The 16,496-nt window shown below is 37.0% G+C and overlaps 1 protein-coding gene across 4 annotated transcripts; it reads left to right on the forward strand.

The window, feature by feature from the left end:
- The first annotated feature begins 804 nt into the window (after positions 1-804).
- Positions 805-16,483, forward strand: LOC145212401 (calmodulin-binding transcription activator 2-like). Of its 4 annotated transcripts, XR_013856688.1 has the most exons (29): positions 805-1,090; positions 1,172-1,292; positions 1,353-1,439; positions 1,910-2,057; positions 2,144-2,184; positions 2,246-2,337; positions 2,413-3,152; positions 3,306-3,487; positions 3,883-3,943; positions 4,022-4,182; positions 4,315-4,438; positions 4,676-4,807; positions 4,934-5,074; positions 5,200-5,321; positions 5,701-5,786; positions 5,852-5,927; positions 5,987-6,129; positions 7,281-7,360; positions 8,228-8,373; positions 8,993-9,080; positions 9,679-9,789; positions 10,531-10,604; positions 11,042-11,227; positions 11,692-11,763; positions 12,313-12,333; positions 13,803-14,011; positions 14,115-14,189; positions 14,950-15,112; positions 16,300-16,483. XR_013856688.1 is itself a non-coding variant. In XM_080080507.1 (28 exons), the coding sequence occupies exons 1-28, from the start codon at positions 924-926 to the stop codon at positions 15,020-15,022; spliced, it is 3,759 nt and encodes a 1,252-aa protein (XP_079936633.1). In that variant the 5' UTR covers positions 805-923; the 3' UTR covers positions 15,023-16,483. The 4 variants fall into 4 exon arrangements, 3 of the variants coding, with proteins under 3 accessions (XP_079936633.1, XP_079936635.1, XP_079936634.1); XM_080080507.1 differs by having other exon boundaries at positions 14,950-16,483; XM_080080509.1 differs by lacking the exon at positions 14,950-15,112.
- The last annotated feature ends 13 nt before the right edge of the window (positions 16,484-16,496 follow it).

Below are 16,496 nucleotides of genomic sequence, written 5' to 3' on the forward strand. Positions count from 1 at the left end.
CAGGCAACATAATTTATATAATGACACCAGTTCCCAGCCATCACGTAGCCTACCTTTAAAAAGACGCTAAGAAATACCAGTAAAATAGAAAAGAAAAAAATATTTATTGTGTATCTTTTTTTACTGGCACATGATACATCAAAAATCGGTAGTACTGGCCTGACTTAATTACTATAGTAAAACTATAGTTTTGACAGGGAATTTCAACCAACTTGCACGGCTTCGAACACTAAATTGACGAAGCCCTATTTCGCAAATCGTTAATTAAAAACATGATTTTGGCAAAACGATGATTTTTGATAGTAATAAAGGAACCTCACACGTGTTCAATGGTTAATATAAAAAATCCCAAGGTTTGAAAAGTTTTTCCCAAGATCCCAAGTTCTGCACTGAAATCCCAAGATCTTGGGAAAAATCCCAAGGAGTGGCAGCCCTGGTTTGGGTTGTTGCGGCGAACATTGTTTATTCGTTAATGCAGAGAAACCAAGCGACAAAACAACAAAACCAATGGTTTTGAGTTTCTCCTGGCTTTATTTTTGCATATATTTTCCTAATCAGATGTAGGTGGGCAGTGTTGTATTTAGGTTTATTAGTATTTGACAGAACAGCCGGATAATTGCCAACATAAACATCATCCTGAAAATTTGCTCTATTTTTTCAAAAAATTCGCACGAAGTTAAGTGAAAATAAAACAATTTTTGTGCTGCTGCAGAGTTCAGTCAGTGATTACCGCTCGTTGTAGTAACTGTAATTGACATTTGTAATGGAACCGCAAATAAAAGTAAATGAATTATTTTATTTTTAACATTGTGTTCATGTTTTTTGTAGAAAGCGTCATGTCGCGGTCATAGCAAAATAAACCGGTTTAAAGTATCGTTTGAAAACATTGGCGACCGGCGCCGCTGATTTAGTCTATTTGCAAGATGGCTAGCGAAGTAATAATTCCAGATGATTTACTGTGCAAAATGCCTCCGTGTGCATCAGAGATGCCAAGCAGAAAATACACCTGGTTATCAAATGAAGAAGTAGCTGCTATACTTACTAACTTCAAAAAACAAGGAGAATGGATGACTTTGTCTCGAGTGTACAGGTATTTTGCTTAGAATTTATTGCTAAATTCTGCTAGCAATTTCACTAAAATATCAACAACTTTTTTCTTTAATAATTTCAGGCCAGAAAATGGGCGTTTATTGATGTTTAATCGAAAGAAAGTGAAATACAGACAAGACATGTACATGTGGAAAACAAAAAGGAAAAGCAAATGGCTTCGTGAGGACCATGTCAAGCTTAAAGCAAGTTACAATTTAATTTTGAAATAATTTCAAATGTCAAATGTTACTTTTTTACCTCAGGTTGGAGGTGTTCCTTGCATTACAGCACTTTATGTGCACTCTGACATTTTACCAACATTTCACCGAAGATGCTACTGGTTTGTGCAGGTAAAAGTTGTTTTTAATCTAATGTTCCCTGTTTCATTTGAGACTTTTTTCTGAAAGATCAAGTGTCATAACGGTTTAAATCCAGCCTGTGTCAAATATAACATACATTATTTTTTCACTTGTGTCATAGCTCATGAGGCTTTTGGTTTTTGTGTTGCTTGCAAACATGTCCTACTTCTCGGTTGAAATCTACAAAATGTGTACTGTAAAATTGATTTTATTTTTTGTTTTGCATCTGTTGCTCTAAATAACATCATTTCTTGTCATAAATGCGTGCTAACCACTCACTATAGGCTGGCATGCCTCATATGGCTTAGTATATCTGCTGTTTTTATTTTCATTTGGCAAGTAAACTTTTCATAAATAGCCTTTTTTGCTGGACAAATAATAATCAACTCAAAATTTATCTATATATAATATATATATATATGTCACACATTACCTTTATGTAACCTGGTATTTGTTTTCAGAATCCTGATGTGGTGCTGGTTCATTACCTTAACTTTCCTTACACTGATGACAAAAACCATGTTACTCGGGATTTTTCTCTCAATCATCAATGTCAACAGTGGCAGGATCTGGCCAAAGAAGATGTAATAGAGCAACTCAGACCAATGTGTAAGTACTTAAAGAAGATAAAGGCTTGACAAGTTCAAAATCTTAAGTTGATTGGCTGAATCTTTCAACATTTTTTTGCCTTTTAGTTGCAAACATGCCTTGGCCAAGATCAAATGCACCTTCCCTGGTAAGCATTTTTAACTGCTTCTAATAGTAAATTGCTTTATTATTCTTTGTTCTTGTTATAGACATTTGAACAAGGAGAATTGATCATTAAAAAGCTTGTAGACAAACACTTTCTAGAGATACGGAGCCAATTTGTGGACCCATGGTTAGAAAGGTATTGCAATGTTGTATGTATGTGATATTTTGTTGCTTTGAGGAGCAAGATTTAATTCCAAATGTTTACATACAGTGTGAATAGAGGACTACCCAGGAATATTCAACCCAAGGCCTCTGATGGTGCTAGTGCAAATTCTGTTGCAAGTAGTCAGTATACAAACCCTGGCACCAACAATCCACTACTGACTACAGTTACCACTTACCAGGTGGTTAGTAATGGATGCGTTCCTAAAAATGTTGTCGCACAGCCGGTCACCATCAACCATGCTTTGAACACCAACCCAACGAACTGTGCTGTGATTCTGCTGAGCAACGGTGCTGTCCAAAAATGTTCAGCAGTGCAAACAGATACTGACAACTCCAATGGAGTAAGACATGTGCCTGTAAGTTCTACCCCAGCAATAACAAACACTATCAACTGTGATCCCAGGAAACAGCTTATACTACAACAGACTAACAATGAAACACCTGATAACACTGGCATATGTTCAGATAAAAATGGAACCAAAGCTGTTGCTTCACCAAGTATAGTTTTAAGCAGTTCCCCACTTCCCAACCCTTCTTTACCCCATCAGTCTGAAGTGGGATTAAAAATTGACGAGTGGCGGTTAACAAATTCGTGTCCCAAACTTGAGACCAACCTACTGCATCCAAATGTGCAGTTAACAAACAATAAATCAGTTGCTGTGCATCGCTCAGAAATAAAAGAAGATACTACTCAACAGAAACCAGCATCTAGTTCACAATTTTCGAATTTTAGACAGTCAGACTACAACCAAAATGCATCTGATTTTGATTCACCTAGTCCTTACGGTAAGACTCGAAAATTTAGTAATATTGCATTGTAACTTTACCTTAAAATACTCTCTTCGTAGAAAATTTTATTGTACTTATTGCTGTGATAGGCTTTCTGAAAATCACCACTAACAGACATTTTTACTTTATTCTACAATATTTGGTTTTCAGGTGTTAAAGATGCCATGGTGACTACATGTAGAATGGCACCATTTGCACCAGAGTTCTCTCCCTTTACTGATGCTCCCACCAACCACACATTAAACAGTGGTCTAGGACTGGATGTTTTCGATGTGGAAAGTCTGTTTAATGTGTCTACCTCCACTTCAGTTGAATCAGCATCATCTGACCAGGTAAACAATGCAGTACTTGTTGTTATATACAGTATATACCTTTTTTTGGCACATTTATATGTGATATGTCCACAAAAAGTTTAGTAGCAACCTGAATAACAAGTTGAACTTCATTTTGTTGAGCTTAAAATTAATGACTTGGGAATGTTTCCAATATCGCAGAAATATTTTGAAAGATATTCAAAACAATATATTTTATGCTCAGAATCAGGTTAGAAACAAAACATTGAAATCTCCAGCGTGCTTTTCATGGACCATAGATGAATAACTGTTTATGTTGTAAATCATTTGTTGGTAAATACCTGTAGAAGATCACTAATAGGAATGTTTAGTATATCGTTAAAACAGTGACAATGTATGTCTTACGAGGAGATAATTTGTCTTTATTTGGATAGGCCAACTCATCTACTGAGAGTGCTGTGGGTGATCTTTTTCCACAACATCTGTGGGAATCGAGTAAGTCGTTGTGTCCATAGTTGTTTCTTAGGACCACTGCTGAAATGTGCATTTTGTTTTTCTTACTTTAATCTACAGACATCACAACATCTGATACTGTTGGTTCAGTGACACCTGATTCAGGTCAAGAGTGCATTCACATATCTAACAACAATCATCAATACCAATCTGTGGAACATTATTCTTCTGATAGTCCACATAATATCACAGATTTTTCTCCTGACTGGGCATACACTGAGGTATACAAATTATGTATATATATCCTAGTTCTGTAAATAGCCAATTTGAAATATTTATTTTCTTGCTGTAATGCAAACCACTTTAACAGATACATATTTTTTGGCATTTATTTGTGTTTTCGCTTTTCAAAGGGTGGTGTAAAAGTTCTTATTGCTGGGACTTGGATTAATGATGGTGACTACCAGTGTGTGTTCGGGAAAACAGCTGTTCCTGCTACAAACTTGCAAATTGGCGTCCTAAGGTGCTTCTGTCCAGGTAGGCGACTGCAATTCATTTTTAAAACTAATACAGTAATGCAGGTTTTGTATCTTGCATACTAACAATTGCTTGCATGAGTCATAACCTGTCTGATAAAGTTAATTAGAACATGTGTATTTTTTTAAGAGCAACAAACAATGTATAATTATCAATCATAATATGTACTATAGAAGTCAATACATGAGTGTATTAACAAATCAGAAATTTTAAAGGCATGTTATTTTTACCTTTCAGCCCATGAACCAGGCCAAGTGGACTTACTTGTGAAATGTGATGGACTAATTGTGTCTCACCCTGTCCAATTTGAATACAAGCCAATACCATCTCAGTACCAATCACTTACCACTAACTGGCTGCAACTAAATGGTGAGTTGCTTAGCAATACCAAACGCTGACCAAAAGGTAAAAGTTTCTATGTACAATTACTAAGTAACACTAGGTTTAGTTTATTGGCTCAGTTTGGTCTTTGCTACAAGAACTTTTGTTGTGCAGAGAATGAATTCAAAATGTCCATTCTTGATCGGTTGGAAAAAGTAGAAGACAGGTTAAACTCAATGGGTTCAAAACGTGGCAATGTCACTGCAAACGAGGACGTTCAAATGTCTTCAAGGCTTCAGTATGGGCTCAATTTGGGTATGTGTGTTTAACATCAATTTAAATGATCAAATTGTTTTTTGCCCAACATGACAAATTTAGTGCTTTTTTCTGTAAAGCCTTTTTTAACTTTAACTTTTAAGATTATATTTTCAAAAATTCAGGTCTTGACAAAGATGTTTCTTTACCTCAAGCCCAGGGCTCGTTGGATTTTGAGGACAGATTAATAAACATCTGCTGGAGAATAAACAACATTGCTCTTTCAACTCCGCAAAATGATCTAGGGGTGAGACCCAGGTTTATCAGAATTGCAGAACAAATAAACACAATCTTTGCTGTCTGATTTGTGGTTTAAAATGGGTCTACTAAATAAATTTACTCATGTATCTGCAAATGAACTACACTTCCAATACTGATATGTGTGTTAAACCAGTGTTATATAACAAACTTGGGTCATTGGCTACAAACAATCCACCAAAGGTGTAAAGGGATCTTATAAAGCTCCTATATCAAAGAAATTTGTTTTCTTTTACTGTTTGAAATAAAGTTGAGTTGTTTTTCATCACTCTACTAAATGAAACGGCAAAATGTGTTTTTTGTTGTTGCCATTTTACCATCCAGGTCATATAAACTCACAAATTCATATTTTACTTTTTTTTCTGTAGGTAATAAAAACTGAAGGACTAACTCTGTTGCACTATTCGGCGGCGTTGGGATATACCAAGCTAATTAACTCTCTCCGGTCCTTATGGTATAAATTTACGTTATTAAGCATTGGTAGCGTTATTTCCATTCCAACGCCTCCCATACATTTAGGTCACACACCGGCAACGCCTTTCTTCTATCTGAATGCGACACACGAAATGTGGACAAATACGACTGTACACCATTGGTAAGTTTGCGGCTTTCCCTTCGTTTTGCTTTAAGCGATCGACATATTGTATTGTGTAGATGTGGGCAAGCGCTTGCGGTCAGCTCTCGTCAGCGGAGTCGCTCTGCATGTGGAGTTCCAACGAACTGAGATGTTTAGATGTGCTTGGCAGGTCGCCGGCCACTGTCGCCAAGCAACGCGGGCACATAAATGTCTTTAACAGGTAATTGGTCGCTAAACTCTCTATTGGTAGTAAATTTGCATTTTGAAATAACCTGAAAACATGCATACCAAAAATTTTTATGGACTTGTTTACTCGCCTTTTTCGTTCTTTGGGAAGTCGAGTAAATGGCCGACGCGAGCAAGTGTTTGATTATTTCCACGTCAGGTAAATTTATAAGTTTTTGTTATTATCCCGGCATGCTGTCTGGGCATATATTGCAGAAGATGTTACTTGATCGCGTAAACCTGTTTCTTAATGAAACACAAACAGATTTAAATAAACTATTATGTGGCACAAGGTGTAAAAAAGTTTGAAAATACTGGTGCACAACCAAGTATTGGTTTGGTTTTCTGATGAACTACATTATGCTTTGCATTTAAGCAGTGCCGGATTAACCATTAGGCAAAGTAGGCACGTGCCTACAGGCCAGTCAAAAATCCAGGCCACTTTAAAATCAGTAGAAATTTATACATGTTTTCAAAATAATTATTTTGTGTATTAAAAGCGATCTACTCCATAAGATTGACCTCCAAAAACTAGTTAACACGTTTTCAATCGCAAAAACGCGCAAAGTTGTAATTTAGTTAGGCATATGAGTTATAGTTGCAATAACGATCTTTGTGACAATGATTTGGCAACACTGATAATTCTAATGTTTTAGTTGGCAACCCTGATTTTCGGGCCACTTATCAAATGTGCCTACAGGCCAGCAGACCCTTAATCCAGCCTGGTAAATTCCAAAAAAATAAATTACAAGTGAGCTAATTGCATTTGTTAGCGGTTTGTTTGCAGTTTAGGAAACTTTGTTACAATTCTCTTCAATTGCAAACAAACCATTAACACACAAACGTTTAAAAAGCTGAGTTTGATTGTATTTTTTATATGCCAGAATTACAAGGCTTACATCAAAGCTATACTATTTTGGGTTTACCTACTGGTCAAGCATATATACTGCAATATACTGCGTAATAGGATGTAACAAAATCTTGCATGGCGGCATAGGAGTTTACAAATCTCCTCAAGAAATTTTGCAACATTCGCATTTCGACCTACTTGGCGTGTGTCCAAGGGGCGCGGCTTGTGAACAAGGGAGTCCATTCTAGTGAATTATTCATGCCACGCTCGATTTAAGTGCTATCTTGTGTCAACAGGTTGGAGTCAATCGGCGAAAGTCGCGGTCTACTTCCGCCGGAACAAGATGAAGTTGACGATGCTGACATAAGCTCCATCGGTGAGTTGAACACAGCAGTCATAGGCGTCTTGTATGGGACGTCCAAACCTCGATTATTTATATTTTATAATAAAACTACTAAAAGACCAGTACTCGTTTATACAGCAGTTATGTATGGGTTGCCACACCGTCCGTATTTTTAAGATTTGTCGTTATTTCTAAGAAATTCCTTTTGACGTGGCTACTTAGTTTGTCTTATTTTCAACAATTACGAAACTCCGTTCTTTTTCCTCCGGCGTTCGGTGTTGCGCAACATGTCAAAAATGTTTTTGTGTCGAGACTTTGTGACATCATAAAAGAAAACATGAAAAAAACTATGGCATGTGATATGACATGGCTCGTATAAATGCAAAGATTTGTTCAAAAACGTTTGTTTCGTTTCGTATGAAAAGTTAATTTTTCGGTTGTCCTTATTTTTGGGTCCATGTGGATGGCAATCCTGTATATAAAGCTCTGAGTGGAACCCTCTAATAGCTTTTGATAATTATAGTTTTGCCATTTCCACATTGTTACATCGTATGGTGGTTTTCTAAAGTTAACTTAAGTACTGATAATGTTTACTGGAAGCTGGAATTGAGAAGCGAGCCCAATTTTTCCACGAATAGGATTTTATTTTGGATAATGTGATTTCGGGAGATTCGCATAGTTTCTCAACCCGCAAGGCCTAATCCTACCTGTTAAAATTCCAGTGTTTTGTGGGGGAGCGGTACTGTGATTTGTGAATACATTTCTTAGCAAAGATTTTAACAAACCTACTGCTCATGATTTATATTTTTTCAAGTTACTTTTTAAGTGGTATTTTTTATTTAAGATCTTTTATAATCACAAAATTTTTTTTTTCACTAAATTGAGTAATTGAATTTCCAGGAGACACAACGATCTCGGGAACCCTGGATACAATCGATTCTGGTGAGGATTCGATGGAGACTGACGATAATTTATCGTTCGATCAGCTTTCCACACCCGCCTCACGATCTATGTTCGTCTCGCCGTTGGCTGATCACGGAAACGAGGTGAATAGAAAAATGTGCGACGTTAAAGAAGCCAAATGCGTGTTTCTGTGCACGTTTTTTGTGCATGCGTTGTACGGTTTAAACTTGTACTGATGAAGGCTAAATAAATTGTTGAAATGTTTGTTGCAGAAAAAACTAATACTGAAAAAAAAATTCAGTTTTGCTGCCATTATTTTTACTGTTTAAGAAACCTTGTATTTTAAAAGTTTAATTTGCTTTTTTTCCATCGGGCTTATTCAGTTTATTTCACAAATACCAGTAATGAACCTAAGTTTAAATTTGGTAGCTAATATGACTAAAAGACAACACATGTGCATGTTACTATTACCGAAACTGTCTTTATTTGTGTTACCAAAGGTTTTAAGCGTCCAAAGGTTGGCTTTTTGTTCCTAAAAATTCATTCTAAAGCCTCCGAATTAAAAAAAAATGGGGGGCTTGGTACAAAATGCATTTGCAGTGGAAAAAATACAATCCACGTTTTTTTTGTGTTAGAGCTGGCTTGGTGTTATCGAGAAACGTCAACCTTTAATACAGGTTCACTCACTCAGCTGTGATTGACATTTCTGTGTGCATTGAATCCCTTGTGTAGGATCAGTCCAATACACTCTTATGTTTGCAGACCGACACTCTGCCATCGTCATCACAGACGGACAATCGATGCAACAAGGAAAATATTGACTGGGAAGACGGGCAAATGCTTATTGATGGTAAAAAAACGTTTTCTAGGACAAAACCACACATGCCATAGATAGTCTCAACAACACCATTAAACTGTGTGTAGTATATAATGTCATCGCGAGTTATTATACAGACTCAGTATGAGGGATGGAGACAATAGTCGCGTATACCAGTGTTTTTCAAGCTTGTTTCAGACGGAACGCTTTAAGCATAAAAATAGTCTTGCGGAACACCAAATGAAGTTTTTATAAAATAAACAAGCCTACACAACTACCGTATTGTACTTAAGCAGTGTCTTAATATTGCACAACAATAAATCAAGCAAAAATCGATGGAAACGATCCATCTCGCAATAGTGGATAATAATTTGTTTCATGAATAAAAAGATATTTATGCCTAATGTGTTAAACCAGTGTTTTTTGACCGATATTTCATGGAAGACAATACCATTATTACATGACTTTTTTGTAACTTTAAATTTAAACATTTTTTCAACATTGTTTGACACCACAATAATGCCTTCGAATTTGGGTTATTTTGGTTTCTTACTTAATTCCGTTAATTGGTCATATTTGATCAAAGCAATACGCTAAGACTTGAACTCATTACTGTAATGCCCATCTGCAGGCAACAGCGAGTGTGTGACGTCACTGGCCGAGCAGATCTTGGAACACGCGCCGGATTATGTAAAGGGGAACAATGCAACGAGGTCACCAAATTTACAATCAGACGAATCAGGTAACGGAACGTGACATTGTTCAAAAGACCGTACACCCGAAATACGATTCCGCAATCGTTTGATAATGAACAAGGTTTTGGAAAGTCAATGGACCAAATAAAAAAACGCCTGCGTGCTTGTGCATAGTGAATCCGTTTTACAACAAACGTTAAGTTGCTGTTTTTGCTTTTTTTATCCACACAAGCTCAGTTTTGTGATTGATAAAGTTCCTATTGGATTTGTGACAGAGAAACGACATTTTGACTAAATCGTGTATAAAACTCAATGAACACAATCATGCCAAACACGAACTTCGTATAAGCATGGATTTGACTGTTTTTGTCTGATGGAAGTGTGTTCGCCGGCATTTGCTATAATCATCGAAAAACAAAAGTAGTTTTGGCCTAAAGAATTGGCGGATGTTTCAAATACAGTGAACCTCGGTTAATTTGATTCGATTTGTATCCGGATCTTCGCCTAATTCGGGCAATTTTTTTGGTCCAAACGGTTCCGGATTAACCAAGGTTTATTGTATTTGAAACATCTCCAATTGCTAAAGCCAAAACTACTTTGTTTTTTAAATGTTATCGCTAATATATCCGCGGGCCTAAACTAATTATTTGATTTATCAGGCGTGGCACGCTAAAGGTCATCTGCCCCTAGCTTCCATTAAAACCTATCGCACGGGACTTTCTACTTTTAGCTCTTGGCTTGCTCGGTCTTTAATCGATTCACTAACAAATAATTTCAATTCTCTGCAGATCTCACGTTACGGAATCTACCCCAGTTTGTCAACTCGCATTGTGGCTCAAATTTCTACCCGTCATCTTCTCAGGTAAACTGAAGTTCGAACTGTATGCTAGATATATATGCGTTGACAAATCGATCCACAGATCGCACAATTTTACTTTGAAACTGTGTACATGGGCCTGTTCATAAGCCTTGGGGGAAATACTGGTAATAATTGAAGTAAAAAGCGACATGCTTTATTGTTTACAGTCGTTTCGTAATACAGCTGTTTAATATCACTTATAATGACATTAACATGTGCCAAAAGGTTTACTTGAAATTTAAGCAAAGAAAAATAACCAATATTGAACCAGAACTTGTCAAGTCTCTTTTACGCCCTGTTGAACAGTATTACAGCGAAAACCGAAAATATACCATTACACAAAGCGTAGTTGAACTTCAGACCCAGTACGTTGTTAACAAACACCAAGTACCAGCTCCAATCTAAACCACAGTCAATTATCCACCTGTTGTGTGTTGAAGTGTGGGGAACAAGGAAGTCTGCTCAACTGGAGCGAGTTTCTACGACTACCGCCACGTGACCTGTCGCCAAGCAACGTCTACCAGAATTCGTTCGAGCTCCAACTCGACTCGCTACGTCTCACTGAGCACGAGCAACGGCAGTTGTTTATCGCGGCTACTACTGTTATCAACGCCTACCATTGCGAGGTAAGGTCTTCGGTGTGAAGAATTTTTCACGAACCATTTTAATACTTAGTAAATGACAATACCTGTACTTCAAACTTATCAATAAAGTCACCCAGCCCGTTGCTTAGTGGATGACGACTGTAATGTACCTTATGTTCATTCATGTAAGGTCATGAAAAACATTATGTCATTCTTCCTAAAGATTTTGAGATATATATTTAGCGTTAACAGCATTATATCTAACTGTGCAAAATACATAAAAAATAATGAAAAACATTACTAAAGCTGTCCCAACTGGAGCCAACATCTATAGTTATTCCACACCGCGTAAAACTTTGCAGCGTAAACCACTTGTGATTTACAGCGAATTCTTTTCCAAGGAGTAAGAAGTCGTGGCCACATATGTTTATGCTCACATAAGTGCTGTAACATTTAAACAAAGTCAAAGGTTTGACGATCTCGCCTTAAATGGTTTCATGTTTTAGGGACTTGCCCTGAATAGCGAGGTGCTCCGTGCGTCACTTCTTATCCAAGGTTGCTACAGGAAGTATAAGAAGGTACGCTATAGGCATGTGATTGTTTAGAAACTACTGGTTATAAAGATGAACCAAGAAGTGTTCTAGTATTAACAATAGTTGACATAGCATTGGTCATGCATCCATTCTATTCTGTGGTGCTCGGTTGAGAGAAAACTAAGACTAATATGTTCTCCTCGCAGTAAATTATCATTAAATATGATATCCTCACCATACAAATGGACCAGCAAGGCCGGCAAGTGTACTAGCTTTAACAATAGTTGACCTTCATGATCGAGACAAAACTAGGGTTAATATAATCTTTTTTATATGACCCCACAGCACAACTATGTTTTAATCACTATGTGTTTTCATAGTAAACAAATCCTAGATTGTGTGATAAATTTGATGATTACAGGAATAAAGATTGTTCACTTGTCAAATCTATTCATTACGCTTGGTTCAGCAATTTTTATGTAATATCACAAGGCTATCAGTCAAAAACAATCTTTGCTACTGTTATATTATGCATATCAGTCTAATAAACCAAATATTTATGTTTTTTGTATAACTTTTTTTTAACGTTTTAAGCATTCTGGTTTCCCGCCGCAGGTAATTATTTCTGCACAACATTCGTTGTCGCTTGTCAGTGTTGTTTTGTTCCCGTCACTTGCTACGCATTTAGAACTAGAACTGTCCACATTTCTGTACCCGCCACCTTCCTATATCCGCATCGTTGTTGTGTCGAAGTAGAAAAAGCAACACCACCTCTTCATAGCATAGTATAATGTAGCGTAGTGTTTAACTAGCCGCACTTTAGTGAAACGTTTGAAACCGTTAAACATTTGTTACCGAATGCGACTGGAAATGCGTTTAACCAATCAGACACTTGGCAACATTAGTGCTGGCTATAAGTTCCATCCTGTGACCAAAAACCGCGTTTGTCGGATAGGTACCACTACCAGTATCCTTGAAAGTCTGATTGCAGTGGTTCTCAACTCGTTTCAGACCATGTACCTCCATTCCATTAAATGAGTTTCGTGGATCAATCATCAGTCCATTGCTAAGTAAGGATAAAGAAAGCATCCACAACAAGCATATTGCCTTGAAATATATTTCTTTTGAGTGATAGTGATATCCCACAACTGTCAGTTAACTATAAATGGCCAATAACTGGGATAAGCGTTTTACTTACTAAATATTCAAAACATTATATGCAAGTTTACCCGGTTTATCCCCAAATATAGTTAACGTCCTGTGGACCACCCAAAAAATTCATGGACCACCAGTTGAGGACCACTGTCTTAGAGAAATTTGAAATACCAACTTCCATTGTGGTCTATATATGGAACCAACCTCCTGGCTTAAACTTAGCTATGTGGCTTTATGTCGCAATTAACCACCGTTCCTAAAATTAATTATTGATGCCTGCCCAAGCACAAAAGGCACGCCAAACTTTTCATTGCAGAACCGGCAGTGACTAAAAGCCCCAACTCCAACTCTTTTAGTGCAAGTGTATATTGCAGAATTAACTAAGCTTGCTTATTGATTAACTGGGACCGCATTTTACTGTAAGCAGGACAACAGAGTGGAAGTTTAACGAAGCAGCTGTTTTCTTGTCACAAGCCTATATATGGTCTTATTTACAGACGAAGCGCTTTTTACTGTCACCCTTGCACTTCGAAAATCAGCACTGAATGGTTTTTAAGCTCGATCGAAAACATAACTTAGAGCGTAACTTAGGAATATTTGTTCTTACAAACGTTTAAACAATCGCTGTCTTTACCATTAGTGGTAGCAATGCTTTGGACTAACTCAGTGATTTGTAGCCTTTTAGTTATAATTAGCCATGAGAACAAACATAAGAATTATATTTTTTCCCTTTTCAATGAAACTAAACAAATCAACAATGATGTCACAAAGGAATGACGCCACGGAACTAAAAAATGATAAAGTGTTTACCTCTCGCGAAATGTCCATTTATTTACAGTTTCTTTAAGCAGCCATTAAATCCGTGTCTACTGTTACCAAGGCATTTTAAATGTTTTATTCTCGCAAATTTGTCAAACGCTTTTCTCCAGTTTGCCATGAGCAAGAAAATGAACGAAGCTGCAGTTCTGATTCAGAGCAAATTTCGCTCATACCAGGAGCAAAAGCGATTCCAACGCAGCAGGCATGCGGCTATTCTTATCCAGTCATTTTATCGCACGTACAAATACGCCAGATGCGGAAAATCCCCATCAGGGAGATCGTCCAAGCAAACGGTCAAACTTATTGAGGACGCCCTCAGGTGATTATACTGCAATGCTTGTGCAATCGTGAACGCGTTAAAATTACGAACCACGTGTGATCCCAGCTTTCAAAAACTAAGTAATTAAGCAAAACTCTTTCAGAGGTCACATGACTAAGAAAAGACAACACCAGGCGGCGCGCAAGATCCAACGGTTTTTGCGTCGTTGTCAGTTCAGGTGAGTGTAGACATACCGACTATGAACGATTTGCATGTGAACAAAATATCAACACAATTACATCCAAGCATTTAATTTTATTTTAACGCTAGGTCGCTGCATCTGTTTATTATGCTTAACGAAATAGTAGTATTTTTTATTAAGTAACATTCACCAGTTTTATGTTCCATTTGCTTTTAACCAACTGTGCATTACATTAATGATCAGTTTCGTTTTCACGATCCATTCCCAAAAAATATAAGTAAGCGTCAGACAGTGCACACTGTTTCGACCTACAAGGTCTCATCAGTGCCCAGTTGTGGCATCGAACATAATTGGTGAGGCATGGCTTTTTAGTCAGTTACTACCAACCAAATTCTATGTTAAAACAAGTTGTCCAACCTATTGTTACGCGATAGAGTCTAAAGTTTTATCCAATTTTACCTACCGAATTCGCGTTTCAGCTCTCTAGTTTGTAAAAATTAGACATTATATGCGTTTTTTCCTACACTCTGTGTTATTTTGCACACTAAATGGCCCCAATGAGACTCTATCGCGTAACAATGGGTTGGACAACCTGTGTTTTACATAGACCTTTCTCCCAACTAATTTGTCTGCCGTTAAATGGCTGCACTGATGAGACCTTATAGGTTAGCACTGTCATCAGCTAACTTTATTGGCTTAATGCTTTTACATTCCAAGTTTTTTGTTTCAATAACGCATTTTGCCTTACAAAGTTCACCGCTTATTTTTCGCACCACTGACGCATTATTGCATGCAGACTCAGACAACAGGATATGACTGCGGATGCCAGAAGCCTTTCCACTTGCATGAAGGAGTTTTACGCATGTTGACTCGCAAATCATTTACATAGGGTCTGAACGTTTCTGAATTAAGAGCACTTCTGCCCACAGATAGACGCGTGGGTTGATTCCAAAGTTTCCGTACGTACACTGTAAACCCGACAGGACAATGTGATAGAGGTCTTTTTAGCGGCTGTCTTCAAGACATAAAGTTTCCTTAAATGCACCTGGAGTGTATTAACTCATTTTTTATTCACATCGCACTTCTCTTTGTAGACCAGATATAGAAAATATATATATGTTGCAAAAAATAAAATAAAGTACTTTATTACAACTTGACCAGTGGTTCTCAACCTTTTACTGATCGCGTACTACCTGACCATTTTTGGGCTGCGTATTACTTAAACGCTGTTTGAATGGGTAGACCAAGAAATATATCCATTCTTCATGACAGAACTAAACATAAACAAGTATTGCTTTTCACCAATTTTATCATAGACAATCGGCGTCCGATACGAGACGCCTTCATCAGGATAATGGCATATCTTGAAAGACTAATTTCTTAAAAAGCGACAAAATAAATTAAAACACACACACACAAAAGGCGATTACAAAAACCAAGCATATTTGTAAAACCAGCACGGTTAGCACTAAAGAAAAAAGGCTGAATTAAGTATGACAAAGCTACTTCTGTACCACCTAAAAAACATAGGTTGAGAACCACTAAACTAGACCAAACCGTACACAAAGTTAATGTTTTTTTACATTTGCAACCACATTTCAATGCACTTCTACTTACATCGGAACGGGTTTTAAGTTTCATTCATACTACTGCAGCAATTTTTTTCACATTTGGCGCACGGCCAGCTTTTGTTGCAGTTTGTTCACACATCGCCATGCAATCGGCACTGTTTTTTCTCTGTTATGTTTTGTACATTATCGTTTTGTTGCACTTTTTTGTTTTGTTCCTAAAACCGGAACTGGGGACATTTTGTACATTAGTCAATGAATTTAAACACTTCATTACATGTTTATTTGTATATTTTTTGTCTAAAACATTATTTTTGAAACTTTTGTCTTACAATGTTAACGTATGAAAAGCCACGTTTACTTATTTGCTTTTTGAATGCCTTTACATAGCGACCAGGCCTCAGTGAAGAGGTTTTTATTTTTGGAAACACTAACCAATGGTAAATCACTGTAACATCTATATTTCCACTGCACTTTCAATCAGCTAAAAACTTACTACAATTAAAAAAGGGAAATTTGTAAGACGTTTCGTAAGGCTTCTCATTTAGTTGCTTAGACATATGACCAAAACTTTACAGATCTGCTGGCTCAAAGAAACCTTGAAACAAGACATTGACCCAAGGGAAGGAATCAAACGAATGAACGAAGTTGTTGTAGCCCTATTTTGCACGCTTTTTACCGTACCTAAAATTTCTATGTAGGTTTTGTATTTGTAACGCTGTTTTGTTGTGTTCAAGCTAATAAACTTTGCGGCTGCCTAAACTGTCTAAGTTTG

This window comes from Phallusia mammillata, chromosome 2, assembly GCF_965637545.1.
Source record: "Phallusia mammillata chromosome 2, kaPhaMamm4.hap1.1, whole genome shotgun sequence".
Taxonomy (NCBI): Eukaryota; Metazoa; Chordata; class Ascidiacea; order Phlebobranchia; family Ascidiidae; genus Phallusia; species Phallusia mammillata.

Coding starts and splice junctions, on each gene's coding strand:
- LOC145212401 (XM_080080507.1), top strand. CDS start 924: ATGGCTAGCGAAGTAATAATTCCAGATGATTTACTGTGCAAAATGCCT. Junction 4,439..4,675: donor CCTAAGGTGCTTCTGTCCAG/GTAGGCGACTGC, acceptor TTTACCTTTCAG/CCCATGAACCAGGCCAAGTG. Junction 9,790..10,530: donor TTTACAATCAGACGAATCAG/GTAACGGAACGT, acceptor AATTCTCTGCAG/ATCTCACGTTACGGAATCTA.